The 14,570-nt window shown below is 31.7% G+C and overlaps 1 protein-coding gene across 1 annotated transcript in view; it reads right to left on the reverse strand.

Annotated features, from left to right (window-relative positions):
* The window catches only part of LOC127717488 (TGF-beta receptor type-1-like), a 35,342-nt gene extending 29,953 nt beyond the window's left edge, over nucleotides 1-5,389 (reverse strand). Inside the window, exons 1-2 of the mRNA XM_052223155.1 lie at nucleotides 5,265-5,389; nucleotides 1,803-1,908 (exon numbers count right to left, since the gene is read on the reverse strand). Coding sequence (XP_052079115.1) covers nucleotides 1,803-1,908; nucleotides 5,265-5,331 — 173 coding nt within the window. The 5' untranslated portion in view covers nucleotides 5,332-5,389. The remainder of the gene's footprint in view (nucleotides 1-1,802; nucleotides 1,909-5,264) is intronic.
* Between the last annotated feature and the right edge of the window lie 9,181 nt (nucleotides 5,390-14,570).

The following is a 14,570-nucleotide window of genomic DNA, read 5'->3' on the forward strand; positions in this document are numbered from 1 at the left end:
AAATTAAGTCAAGTTTATTTCAAAATCATTCTTATTTTATATTATGATAGCAACAATATCTTAGTTCAAGCTTTTCTCAATCATGTCAATTGTGACTCTTGCGTGTCTTGGGATACTGCTGGTTTGCAATTGTATATATATATAGATTTTGACGTGTGTAAATTATCTGTTTAACTGCGTGAAATGGTTTTATATGCAAGGAATTTGGATATTCGAATGGATCAAAGGAATCTTGAAGGTACTTGGTGTGTGTTGCCATGGCAATAGGTGTTATAAATACCTGTCATATTTGTACTCCCAACCGGAGTTAATGTAGGAGTTAGATACCTATTACAATAATCTGAGTCTGAACAACACTGAGCATTACTCAGACTTGTTTTTTCAGTAGGATTACAAATACTTGGTGAATCTGGTGGACGAAAAAAATTGTCCTCTCCATTGCATCTGAAATGTCATAATACTTCAATACTTGCAATTGGTCATCTTATAATTGAGACTTATCAAAAACTTTTTTACAGTTAAAGATTTTTTCAGGCTATATCTTCATTCTTAAAAAAATAGCTAGATTTCGATGAAAATATATGTACAATGTACTTTTAAGTTCAGTTAAAGGACCCTTAACATTTCATATATACCTACTGATAGAAAACAATTCACCTTGTATTTTTTAGGACAGTAAAAATTGGAGGAATAAATAAATATTGTAGTTTTATTCTTAAACATGTATATATATATAAAAAGGTTAATGTTTATTTTGTACTGTGACGACGATATTGTACAGCGTCAAAAAATATTACGATTTATTTAACGAGCTTTAGAAACAGAGAGAAAAGTAAGGCTCGCTGAGCTTTCCTCCAGTTTGGTTACGAGTACAAATAAATTTTATATTTTCCTACACTGTGCGTATATTATTTTTATCCTGCAATTTAACATTGAGCTAAAACGTATAGGTTTTTCAATCCCAATTGTTGAATTTGTTTTTGAATGAAATCGACATAAATCAAACGCAGACTGCACAGAGGACCCCAACTTGAACTGTGATGTAAACCGTAATTTGAACATACAGATCTAAAATTTTGGTTCTGCATGATCTGGTACCTTACATCTCTGTCAATTTTAGATCTACATCATCTGGTTCCCTATATTTCTGTCAATGTTAGATCTGCATGATCTGGTACCCTACATTTTTGTCAATTTTTTATCTGCATGATCTGGTACTCTACATTTTTGTCAATGTTAGATCTGCATGATCTGGCTCTCTATATAGCTGGTTCCCTACATTTTTGTCAATTTTAGATCTGCATGATCTGGTACCCTACCTTTTTGCCAATTTCAGATCTGCATGATCTGGTTCCCTACATTTTAGTCAATTTCAGATTTGCATAATCTGGTTCCTTACATTTTTGTCAATTTTAGATTTGCATGATCTGGTTCCATAATATTTTTGTCAATTTTAGATTTGCATGATCTGGTACCCTACATTTTTGTCAATTTCAGATTTGCATGATCTGGTTCCCTATATTTTTGTCAATTTTAGATTTGCATGATCTGGTACCCTACATTTTTGTCAATTTTGGATCTGCATGATCTGGTACCCTACATTTTTGTCAATTTTGGATCTGCATGATCTGGTACCCTACATTTTTGTCAATTTCAGATCTGCATGATCTGGTTCCCTACAAATTTGTCAATGTTAGATTTGCATGATTTGGTACTCTACATTTTTGTTGATCTTTAAGCATTTCTTCTGTTTCCAGTATCATTTTTACATCTCATCCTAATTAAAACATATATACATTTACCTGAATCTATGGACAAGACCTGTCTTTCCTTTGACCACAACTGTTAAACATTGAGCATTAGCTATACATGTACTGTTTGGACATAAATCACAATAACATTTCAGACCTGAAAATAATCAAAAGATTCAAATTTTAATAAATCACTGCCATAAACGTTTTTAATAAACAAGTTTTTTAGTTGATAAAAGAGTTCATAAGGATCAGAACCTGCAGGAGATTTCGGATTTGTCACGGTCATGTGACGGTCTAAAGCTCATTCAGTGAGTCACTTGCTAAATATGGTGAAGTGACCAAATAAACTTTAAAATCAAAGAGCTGATAGCCTTGAAGAGGAAGAAGATACATAAAAGAATTTACTTGAATTATAACGAAAGTTAGTCATACCAACCCAGCCTTCTATGTGCTTTTGATGTAATTTTTTCTTCCAAAAATAAAATGCTTTACACATTTCTTCACCAAAGCAGATTAAACAAAATTTAAAAATCTCTGAATACTGTTGATTCAAATTAATTTTTCTATATTTCGATACATTGGAATTTGCATCTAAACATGTTCAACTTTAGGGACAATATACCAGGAATTGATTAAGAAACTTAGAATGACATAAAAGTTTTTCTGTTGAATGTAGATAGTTCTCTGTGGGTATAACTCTTAATTGACAAGGAATGCCAATTTTCCTAGAAAAGGTCAGTGGTTCTCTCAGTGCACTCATCAGGCTTCAACCACCAATAAAAATGGGTCGACACCCAGGGTTTTTGCTGGCAGTCGCCATTATCACATTTTGTGAAAAAATGATGTGTGAATGATTCATCAAGATTTGTCCTTTGAATCCATAATAACTTCATGGACAGTTTTATTTTAATCAATTACATATATCATGTATATATTACCTAGGTTAGAAGTAAAACTGACAGAGGCGGATTTAGAGGGTTTTTCAGGGGGCCCGGGCCCCCCCTTTTGTGGCAAAAATTTGGTTGATTATATAGGGAATCACTGAAGCATGACTGGAGCGGACCCCCTCTTAGGCAGTCAGTGGGCCCCCACTTATGAAAATTTCTGGATCCGCCACTGACTGATACTATCTAAACATGATGATGATAATGGCTGCCTATTTATCGTCCAGTGACAATTCAAATGCATTTTCAGGACGACAAAAGTTAATAAAATGCTCCGCTGGGCACAGCTTGATACAACTGCAGAAGTCGAACCCTGAACAGTTGGGGCAAGTATGGACACAACATTCAAGCTTTTTGGATTGTGATTAAATATTTAACACAGCATAGGTTTCGGACACAGAATGAATGTGGTCTAAGAACTTAAAAAAATTTAATTTACCTATTCAAACCATATCATTATTATTTGCTTTTATATATAAATCAGAAATAACCAATTTAAAATGGAAAATTTTAAAGAAAAAAAAAACCCTAACCCAAATTTTTTGAACGCCCTTATGATTTATCACCTCCAAACTCAATCCCAACCTTCCCTTTGTGGTATGGTACCTTGCAGTACAATTTCAGAGAGATCCATACACTTGAACACAAGTTATTGTCTGGAAACTAGAAAAATGCTTGTTTTTTGGCCCCAAATTCCTAAACTTTTAAGGCAATTACCCCCAAACTCAAACCCAACTTTACCTTTGTGATATGGAACCTTGTAGTACAAATCTTTTTGCGGTCGTATAAAAACAGGGTTGGCAAAACCCTGTGTTTTACATGTTTTATGAGTATTGCCCATCCCAGTGGGAAATACTGGGAAAACCCTGATTTTACTGGATAATACTATATAATATGAAATACTGGTTCGAATCTTTAAGAGGATTCAGTGATCAATTACAAATGCAATACATTAAATATATATATAAAATAGTATTTACATTTTGAAAACCCTGCGACAAAATGAAATTTGATATCAGTATAGACCCTACTTCATACTACATTGTAGATCTACATGCTGAGCCAGTTTAAAACATGCTACATAGTTCACAACTAAGGTAACAGTCTGAAGGACGAAATGCCATCATACCACAACACATTAGTCATTGTTAGTATGACTATGAATCCGAGCCAACCAATCTTTGCTCTTAAGTTATCCCTAAATGCTACGGTGAAGTCAGGTGTATAAGCACAGGGAAGACTTTAGGCTTCACTTTGGTAAACTCATAAAACCAATAATTGGATAATAAATTGTGAAAAAATTCATGACATTCTTTAATTTCATTAAATCTTCTTAATGTATGATTTACTTTCACCCTTAAGATTTTGTGTAATAGTGTTCAAAATTAGGGAAACCCCTAACACAGGTCTTCAAATGTCTGGTGATTTTGGGCATGCCTTCTTAAAATAGTTAATTTTGAATAAAACAAGGATTTTATACTACAAAATACAGTTCAGTTTCAATGAAACAGACTGCCAATGATGCAGAGCAAAAGTTTTTTTTTCAGTTTGATAAAATTTGTCTTGAAATGAAAGATTTTTTTTTAAATGATGTCATAACTCTTTCATGTCTTTAGGAAAATGGTTAAATATTGTTGATCATGGGATTGCAATTATAAATTTGAGCTTGAACTTATCAATTTTAATCTTTTCTCTTCCTTCTGAAGAGCAATACCATTACAAGAACTATTCTATTTATGTAACATTGCGCTTTGATGAAATCATGTAATGCATGATATCATCAGCCACGCAGACACAAGGAATCCCACTGTACATGATAAAGGGAGAGCATTCAAATATGATTCTCCATGTCATAAGAGAAATAGGTTAAACAACTTTTTAGAATATTTGATATTGCTTGATACATGTACAATGTATCAACTCTTGTTATTTCATTTAATTAGTAATAATAAACTCGCACAAGCATTTGACAAGGCTGGTTTATTATTATATTGAAATTAAATAACTCCAGTTGATATTATACAATTATGGCCCGCTGAGGAGTTGAATATCTAAAATTGTCAACCGAGTAAGTGTTATTCCACTAGGGCTCATCTCCTCAATGTGCCATAACTGTTATATTATACGAACAAACAATTTTTTGAAATACATCAAATTAAACTATGACACATGATTCTGTATTAGCCAATCAAATAACTACTATATAATGTAAGGTATAATAACAAGGGATATCCCATTCTCACAGTTATGAAACCTTAAAATATAACAGGGGGTCAAAATCACATAGGACTGAACATGCTGAAGACTGGAAGAAGAAATTTCAGTACATACAATAAGCGATGAATAATTGGTAGGGGAGAACTATCACTAGATATACAGACATTATGTTTATGTTGAAACGACTTTAAATAACATTTTATGCTTTATGATAAGAGATCTAGAGCAGCAAATTGCCAATGATTTTGAGTCGAAGTTGAGATATCGTAAATATATATATATATAAATTCAATAAAAATGTAATATGATTGTTGAATTCATCTTGATTGTAAGATTACTTTCCTCTTACCATCTGAAACTCCAATTAAATTAAGCCAAATCGTGATTAAAATCATAAAAATAAGAAATTTTAACATTTTTCTCTGTTTGTTATTGACCGAGGAACATACTGTCTGCTACACAGGATATCAATCCACCAAAAAAGTTCGAAATAATATTTACTTTGATGATTGAGACTCCGGTTCATCGCTTAGAAATAAGAATTAAATATTATAAAATGAATGTGTTCCATATATTTTTTATATTCTAAAGAACATAACATGAATTTTTTAATTGTGACGAAAAAAGAAATATTTTCCAGACAATCATTGTCGCGTAATGATATATCAATTAACAATCCGAGCACCTGCAGCGATTAACTCCCTTTTCTCTTTCTTGCATACATAGAAGTTTTTCATTGATTAAAAATGTGCTTTATCAAAAAGCACTGAAAGGATATTACAAATTGAGAGGTTTTAATTATAAATTTAGGAATAGACTCTAGTTTACATGTTTTGACCATACAATCAAGCCTATACTTTTATATGCTTCAGAAATTTGGGGTTCATTTAATGTTAACAATCAGAAAATTCGCTCTTCTAATCCAGGACAACTTATAATCTGGACTTATGTTATAAAAATTAACAATAAGTTTTGCAAATTTGTATTAGGTGTGCATAGAAAAAGTGTTAACTTTGCATCACTATCAGAGCTTGGAAGCCGGTTTCCATTACATTATAACATTGTTAAATCTATGTTGAAATATTGTTACCGTTTACAGAATTTCCATTATATGATGCTTTTTCCAACTCTAAAGGTTTGCATACTCAAGGTAAAACAACTTGGTACTCCCCAATAACTCAATTAAAAAAAAATAGATATTAAAGAAGACTTTCTGTCTTCTATTAAAAGAAAATTTGGTTTCATATTAAACCAGAAACATGTATATTTGTCTCTATTTAAACCAAGTTTTACACAAAAAATACATAAGTGATTTGAAAAATAATAGTGAAACGCTTAAGGCTGGAAAATTATCTGTAAAAAGATTGGTCCAGAGAATTATCTTAGTGTGATTAAAAACTTTCATTTAAGAAAAATAGTTACAAAATAATATGTATTTTTTTTATTTTTTTTTGTGAGTGTCATTAAATGCTATCAATCAAGTAATTCTTTCCTTCAGTATTGTTCTTTTGTATTTGTTAAATATGTGCAATGCTATAATCTCATGTTGCCCCTTGTGGGCCCTTTAATTTGGAATATTCTGTATGTTTTAAATACATTGAAACTCGGACCAAAGACAAGTCGGACCAAGACAACTCGGACCAGTTTAAGAAACATCGGACAAGTTGGAAACACCATTCAGACCACGTATGAAAGCAACACAGACAACTTTGAAAGACTGCTCGGACCGTGAAAATAGTCAAAATAGGGTGAACGGATCATAAAACCCGAAGGCAAATATAATGCAAGCCCAAACGGCGAAAAAATATAAAGGAGTCTAAATTGAAAACAACGTTCAAACCTATGATTGCGTTGTATAAAAACCGCAATTTTTATACGTATGCATGCAAAACAAATTTCTTGGTAGAGGGGTCTAAATACAGCACAAACAACATTTTCCAATATAAGTACGTCTGAACCAGTGACAACTCTACAACAGATTTAATAATGTCTCTTCAGTGATGTTAGGATAAATGAAAAGATGTAGTTCGGATTCGCGCAGTGCTTTACACTTGGGTTATATTACTTATAACTACAGTCTCTGCTTCTATTTCTTTACCTTACTCAACTCTAAAAATTTTTGTAAATATATCAGTTTAAATTGCTTGGTTCTTTTCATTTTGAAGGGATGTAAAAGTACCCAGTCACGTTCAACTATTTAACCTTAGTTGAAATTTATTATTATATTTTTTAACTGCTATTTATTTGGGATGTTGTAATTACTCTACCGTTGTCAAATTTGAAATATTTACAAACTTAGATCGGTCAGTGCTATTTATTTGGAATGTTTATTCACGCAATCGTTCTTGTAACATCGTAACTGTCGTCGCCTTTTAAATTTTAGAATTGTGCCAGTTTCTATCGCACATTACTATTTTTATTTGAAGCATATCTTGCAGTCTCTGTTGTAAATAGCTATATAACCTATGTCATGTTTAAAATTTTTAGAATTGTACAAGCGTCTAAACTATGATGTTCGGTTTAACTGTTTTATTGTATAAATTTCAAGATTGTTATAGTTTAATCAAAGTAGATTGATATGATTCATTTGACATCCATGATCATAATCATACTGATGAAGGATATCTGTTATCCGAAATATTTATAAATAACTACATTTATAGTTTTCTTTTTTTTTGTTATTGGTGTTGTTTGTACACTTTTCAGGCGTTTATGAATATATATATACAAGTCTAAATTGAAAACAACGTTCAAACCTATGATTGCGTTGGATAAAAAGCGCAATTTTTATACGTGTGCATGCAAAACAAATTTCTTGTAAGAGGGGTCTAAGTACAGCACAAACAACATTTTCCAAAAGACAAAAAAAAGTGAAAAGGTATATTTTAACAAAACGCATTGACTAACAGGTCGAACAACAAATGTTCTTAAACCCTGCTGACTGCCATTGGCGATTGCCAAATAAACGGATCACTGATGTAATAAATGGATCTTAATTTTAAATTTAATACTAAACAGAAAACAATAAACTTGCGGAGAAGATGATATACCGCAAACAAAAGGTGCAAAGGTTTTTGTACACCATATCCGGATTTCGACAAATAATGTCTCTTCAGTGATGTTAGGAATCGAAACATTATTTGGAAAGCCCAACAATTTACCTCAATTTAGGATAGACTCTTGAATTTTGAGGAGTCAAAATAGGACGAACGGATCATATAAACCCTAAGGCAAATGTAATACAAGCCCAAACGAAAAAATATAAACAAGTCTAAATTGAAAACAACGTTCAAACTTATGATTGCGTTGGATAAAAACCGCAATTTTTATATATACGTGTGCATGCAAAACAAAGTTCTTGTTAGAGGGGTCTAAATACAGCACAAACAACATTTTCCAAAAGACCAAAAAAAGTGAAAAGGTATATTTTAACAAAACGCATTGACTATATATATATATAAACAAGTCTAAATTGAAAACAACGTTCAAACCTATGATTGCGTTGGATAAAAACCGTAATTTTTATACGTGTGCATGCAAAACAAATTTCTTGGTAGAGGGGTCTAAATACAGCACAAACAACATTTCCCAAAAGACCCCAAAATGTGAAAAAGTATATTTTAACAAAACTCATTTGACTATCAGGTCGAACAACTGATGTTCTTAAACCCTGCTGATATATATATATATATGTTGTGTACAAGTTGCAAGTTTGTACAAATTATAATTAGCTTTGTACAGGGTTTTTGTACAAGTTATAAGTTTTTTGACACATACCTTTTTGCACCAGATGATAAAAGTTTATCTTCTCAAATTTATCAGCTTAATGTCTTAAATTCAAATTTATTTACTTCAACCTAACATTTAGTGCTATTCTCTTTGTCCTAAAACTGGAAGTAAGGACATTTGAATGGTTTAAATTCTATTTTGATTTTTATCCTTATACCAAAATCATATCCATAAAAAGTCTTTTTGTGTTCTTATAATGTTTTTTTTTATCAATGCTCAGTATTAGACTGTATTATGTAGTCATGGAAATATGACAGAAATATGCGAAACAGAAGACTGTGTGATTGTATAATCCATCTGTGTTAAGCTGTTCATATAACACTGATAACTTGTACAAAAATTCTGTACAAATTATAATTTTTACAACATTACAATTTGTACACAACATATATATGTGATTGTAAAATAAATCAAAATTATAAAAAAATCAATACATTGAACAGCTAGCAAAATTAGAATCGCTGATACCACGGCAGAGCTGATTAGAGTTAAGTCCCATATGTTATATATGGCCGGGTCATTCTCAAAATTTAAGTCGCTGACTTGTACACACCTAAGATGTATTTTGCATAAAATAATCGTAACATACTTCAAAATGATTAGAACTGTTCTTGATAAGTAAAGACATTGCCCAAACTTCACTACAATACAACACCATGGTTTTTAAACAAGCATCAAATAGTTTGACATGTAAATTCACGTTCATATTGTCCAAATTCTTCTGAATGGAGGAAGCAAATACAAATATATAAGAATATTTTTCATATTTTGTTTACAAAAAAAGTTATTGTTCATGTTGATGTTAAGTTGTATTTTCGTGTTTTACAGAAGTTAAAATTCCAATTGAAGTTACATTTATCTGAGAATTACTCATCATTTTTATGAATCTTCAAGTCTGGTTTTGAATTTTGACATATTTTTAGAAAGACCCATATATATCTCAGCTATTACAAAGAATTCTCAGGGTTATCTCCCTTACAACACAACATTGAAATTAATTTAGTAGAAATAAAATTTATACACAAGTGAGTGACTAGTATTACACGTGTTGTTTTTAAGACAGATTCATATCATACATCTTGTTTACACCTAAAATATATATTTTACATACATCTTAGTCATTACTGCTTGCTATGAATTCAACTTTCTCAAACACAGAAAAATTAAAAAAGAAGATATAACAGAAATAATGTTTTTAAAGAATTCTTCCTTTGGCTTTTTAGTTTGGTATATGTTATAATATAATGACTGAAGTACACAGTTAACAAATTCTCTCCTCTACTGGCAATTTCAGATATTGACCTTTTTCAATATATAAGTTACTGTTGCTAATTCGTATTTTTACAAATCCCATGTTGCTTTTTTGTCAATATCTGTGAATAATTATTTTTCTCTGCAAAAACATTGTTTTAAAATTACGGTATGGTATCAACTTATTACCGATGCCTTTTTGTCATCATTATAAAGGAACACCTCCCAATAATTTTTAAATCTTTCCTCTAGTTTGTTCACAATAGATGAAATTAATTTTGACTTAGAAAAGGAACCTTGATTTTCAAAGCCAATAGGATTTAAAAGATCTTTTAGCTTATCAAATATACTATTTTTAAGTGAAACATTGTCTTTATAAGACCAATATATAAATTTTTTATCTTTTGCCTTTAATAAATATATCCAGTAACTAATATTTGACTTGAATGCAGTCAGAGAGAGAGGGTAATGACCCAATTCACCTAGGACAGCAATACTAGTTGCTGACTTGTACACATCTAAAATGTCACACCTAAAATGTATTTTGCAAATTTAAGCTGCACTCTGTTAGGTATAAAAGAATCGTAACATACTTCAAAATTAGATTTGTTCTTGATAAGTAAGGACATGCCATGATGGCCCAAACTTCACTACAATACAACAAAATGGGTTTTACACAAGTATCATATAGTTTGACATGTAAATTCTTATTCATATTTTCTGAGTAGAATGATTTGCGAATAAATGAAAATTGCCTTATAAGCTTTTTTATATAATTGATTATTAGCTTCAGAAAAAAAGCCAGAAGACTTGAATATTATATAAAGATATTTATATTCATTCACAATTTTTACAGTTTCATTATATATATAAAAAGTTATGGCCTTTTAGAATTTTACCAGATTTGTTAAAAATCGTCACTTTTGTCTTATCGATATTAATCTGGAGTTTCCATTTATCACAATAACATTTTAATCTATATATCTAGTGCATTTTGTAGTCCCTTTGCAGACTGAGGACAACAGTACAATGTCATTGGCATATAATAAACAAGATAAAGATCTACTATTCAAATGAATTTTTTTTTTTAGTTTGTTCTTATGTTGTACTGTTACACCACTGTCTCAGGTTAGGGGAGGATTGAGCGCTCACAAACATGTTTAACCCCGCTACATTCTTTTTGTGCCTGTCCCAAGTCAGCAGCCTGTAGTTCAGTGATTGTCGTTGGTTCATGTCTGTCATATTTGTTTTCGTAAAATTTTTTGTTATAAATTATAGGCCGTTAGTTTTCTCAATTGAATTGTTTCATATTTTTCATGTCGGGGCCTTTTATAGCCGACCATACGGTATGGGTTTTTCTCATTGTTGAAGGCCGTACGGTTGCCTATAATTGCTTACATCCACTTCATTTGAACTCTGATGGATGTTGTCTCATTGGCAATCATACCACATCTCCTTTCTTTTTTATGAATCACACCCCAAGTCCAAATCATCTACTAGGTCATTGATATACAATGAAAAAAAAAGCTTATGTATGTATAACTGTATTTACCGACATTAAATTTTTCTATCATATTTTATTTGATTTGATAATAACAACACTATTCTGCTGTCGGCATGACACAGAGTCTACTATAACATTGGTGGATACCGGGGGTTGGGTGGAGGGGGTGGAAGGGGGGTGGGGGGTAGGACCCCCCCCCCCCTTTTCGATTTCGTATTTTCTATTAATTATGTGAACGTTTCCTGGTGTTCCGAGGATTGGAACCCCGGCCCTTTTTAAAATGGCCGGATCCGCGCCTGTATAACACATTGTCATAGAAGTCTCAAAATGAAGCAAGGCCATTATAAAGATATGTTTTTTTTTACTTTGTTTTTAAACTGGGACATTGCATCATACAATTCCCAGGTTTAACGCGTAGAACGCCTTTTACTCGCAGCCTGCATCTGGTTTTATTGAATATTATTTAATTGTTATCACGAATTATTGTCATGTTAAATGTTTATATATATATAGTCTCTCAATCCAAAGATTTATATAGTAAGCATCTTTTACAACCCGTTACTTAATGATCTGTTGATAGGGATAACAATTCTGTAGTGCCTTAAAGTAATTGGCAGACGCCAAGATCTGCTATGATATTTTATTGAAAAGAAAATGTTTATCATATTCTTAAAATGTATATTTTTATTATGTTTTATATTAGTTAGAGGAGGGGGTAAGGCGTCTGCTTAATGCTAGGCGGTGTTGTAGAAGTTTGAAGTGCAAAGTACAGAACCCAGCCCGGTCGGGGAGGAAGTAAAGAATCAGATCTACTCTAACATTGTTACGTTGATTTACTAGGCACTTTATAAATATTCTAACGCCTGGTATTTCTTAATCGTAAGATATCTGATGGACAAGGTATAATTTACAGTTGTCACTACACATAGACAGACATTTATATATATAACTTTACAGGGATTGTATGCTTCTAAAAATAGAATAGCATCCTGTAATTAATTATACTGAAGAGATGAGTAGATGATCATTCCTGTACACTTAAAAATACTTTGTTTATTGCGTTTAGACGTCCTTATTTAATTAATTCATATAGAAGGTAACAGCTAATTTTTATCAGCTATATAGTTAGAGGAGGGGATAAGGCGGTGTTGTCGTAGAAGTATGAAGTGAAAAGTATAGGTTCAAGCCCCGGTCGGGGAGGAAGTAAAGAATCAGATATACTTTAACATTAATTGTGAGGTTGATTTTCTAGGCACTTTATATGTATACACCTCGCCAAAAGTTAAGTAACACCTGATATTTTTTTCAGAATTGTTTTTTACTGAATTCATAACTAATCGAAATATCGGTAAAATTATCTGAATTTGTGATTTTATTAGATAACATACAGAATGTTAATTTCCAAGTGAAAGTTTGGACTGTTTTCATGATTGAGTTTTTGACTATTACAAGTTTTGGGCAAATGGTTGCAAAATGGCAAAAAAAAAGACAAGATAAAGTTTCAACTTATGCTGATGTTTTTGACAAATTTGCTCTGCACTATACACAAAATTCTTTTCAAAACTCGAGAGTGACATTTTGTGAATACATTCAAGTACAATTTAGGTCAGTAGCGAGTGTAACCTTCATGCTTCCGGAAAGGTTCATCGTCGTCTTATGCTTTGAACTTAGCGTCGTAATGTTCTAACAGGAATTCTTTGCCATTCTTCAATCAAGGCTGCTCGTAATTCATGTAAATTCTGACAAGCTGGAACCCTGTTTTTAATTTTTCGACCAGTATCATCCCAGACATGCTCAATGGGATTCATATCCGGTGACATGGCTGGCCAAGGAATATTGTCAACTGCCTCCTGACGTAAATAATCTGAAACAATGCGTTTTTCTATGTGGCCTAGCATTATCGTCCATGAATATTGGTCTAGTTGCAAGATTGTGATTGTCAAAATGTGGCACAACGATATCCCAGATGATGTTATCTCGATTTTTTTTGGCCCGTCATAGTCCCTTCCAGAACGTAAAGGTCCATTTTGCAGTCGAATGAAAAGCATCCTCAAACTGTCAAACTCCCACCACCAAACGCTGTAGTTCCAAGGATGTGCTGTTCCCTGAATGCTGTATTCCGATGACGCCATACACGCATGCGCCTATCAATATGACGTAAAAGGAATCTGCTCTCGTCAGACCAGTAGTGCGCGGACAAATGACTTGCCATTTCTGTGCAATTGTCAACTTACGTCTGGGCATCTGTCGAAGTGAAAAAAATGGACAAAAATTGATTTTGAGATTTTTTTGGACAATTTGTAAAAGATTTTGTAAAATCACTGTTTTTGTTATATTTGCAATATTTAACTAAGGAATTTTGTTATATTCATTGTGAAAGGTTTAAGTCAAGTTTAGAAAATTTATTTAAAGCTTATCTAATTTCATGTTTTGATTTGTTTTTTTCAATTAGCAACATTTTACTTCAATTGATCTATTATTCGTATATGTTTTGTTGTCACAGTGAAAAAAATGGACAAAAATTGATTTTGAGATTTTTTGGACAATTTGTAAAAGATTTTGTAAAATCACTGTTTTTGTTATATTTGCAATATTTCACTAAGGAATTTTGTTATATTTATTGTGAAAGGTTTAAGTCAAGTTTAGAAGATTTATTTAAAGCTAATCTAATTTCATGTTTTGATTTGTTTTTTTCAATTAGCGACATTTTGCTTCAATTGATCTATTATTCGTATATGTTTAATTCCATGAATAATTATTTTAATTATTATCTATGTGCTAATTTTTCTGTAATCCCATAATTGAATTTGTCACTCATTTAGAGAAATATTTGTCAAGTCTATTCAAGTAATATTTGGTTTGTTATGTAACTGTGACACATCTTCCAAAACAGAATATTTATCGTATACACTGACAAAACAGCACGTGAAACACCTTACATTTTATTGCACGAAACTTGCAAGGGAAAAACTTGTATGTAGCTTTCGAAAATCTGTTTTTAAGATACCTAGGAATAAAATCTATACCTGAATTCTTACCTGTCGATTAACAATAGATTAACGAAATATATGGAAACAAAGCAGTATAAAATTTGATTTTAAAACAAAAAAT

This window comes from Mytilus californianus, unplaced genomic scaffold (assembly GCF_021869535.1).
Source record: "Mytilus californianus isolate M0D057914Y unplaced genomic scaffold, xbMytCali1.0.p SCAF_10, whole genome shotgun sequence".
In the NCBI taxonomy this organism is placed as follows: domain Eukaryota; kingdom Metazoa; phylum Mollusca; class Bivalvia; order Mytilida; family Mytilidae; genus Mytilus; species Mytilus californianus.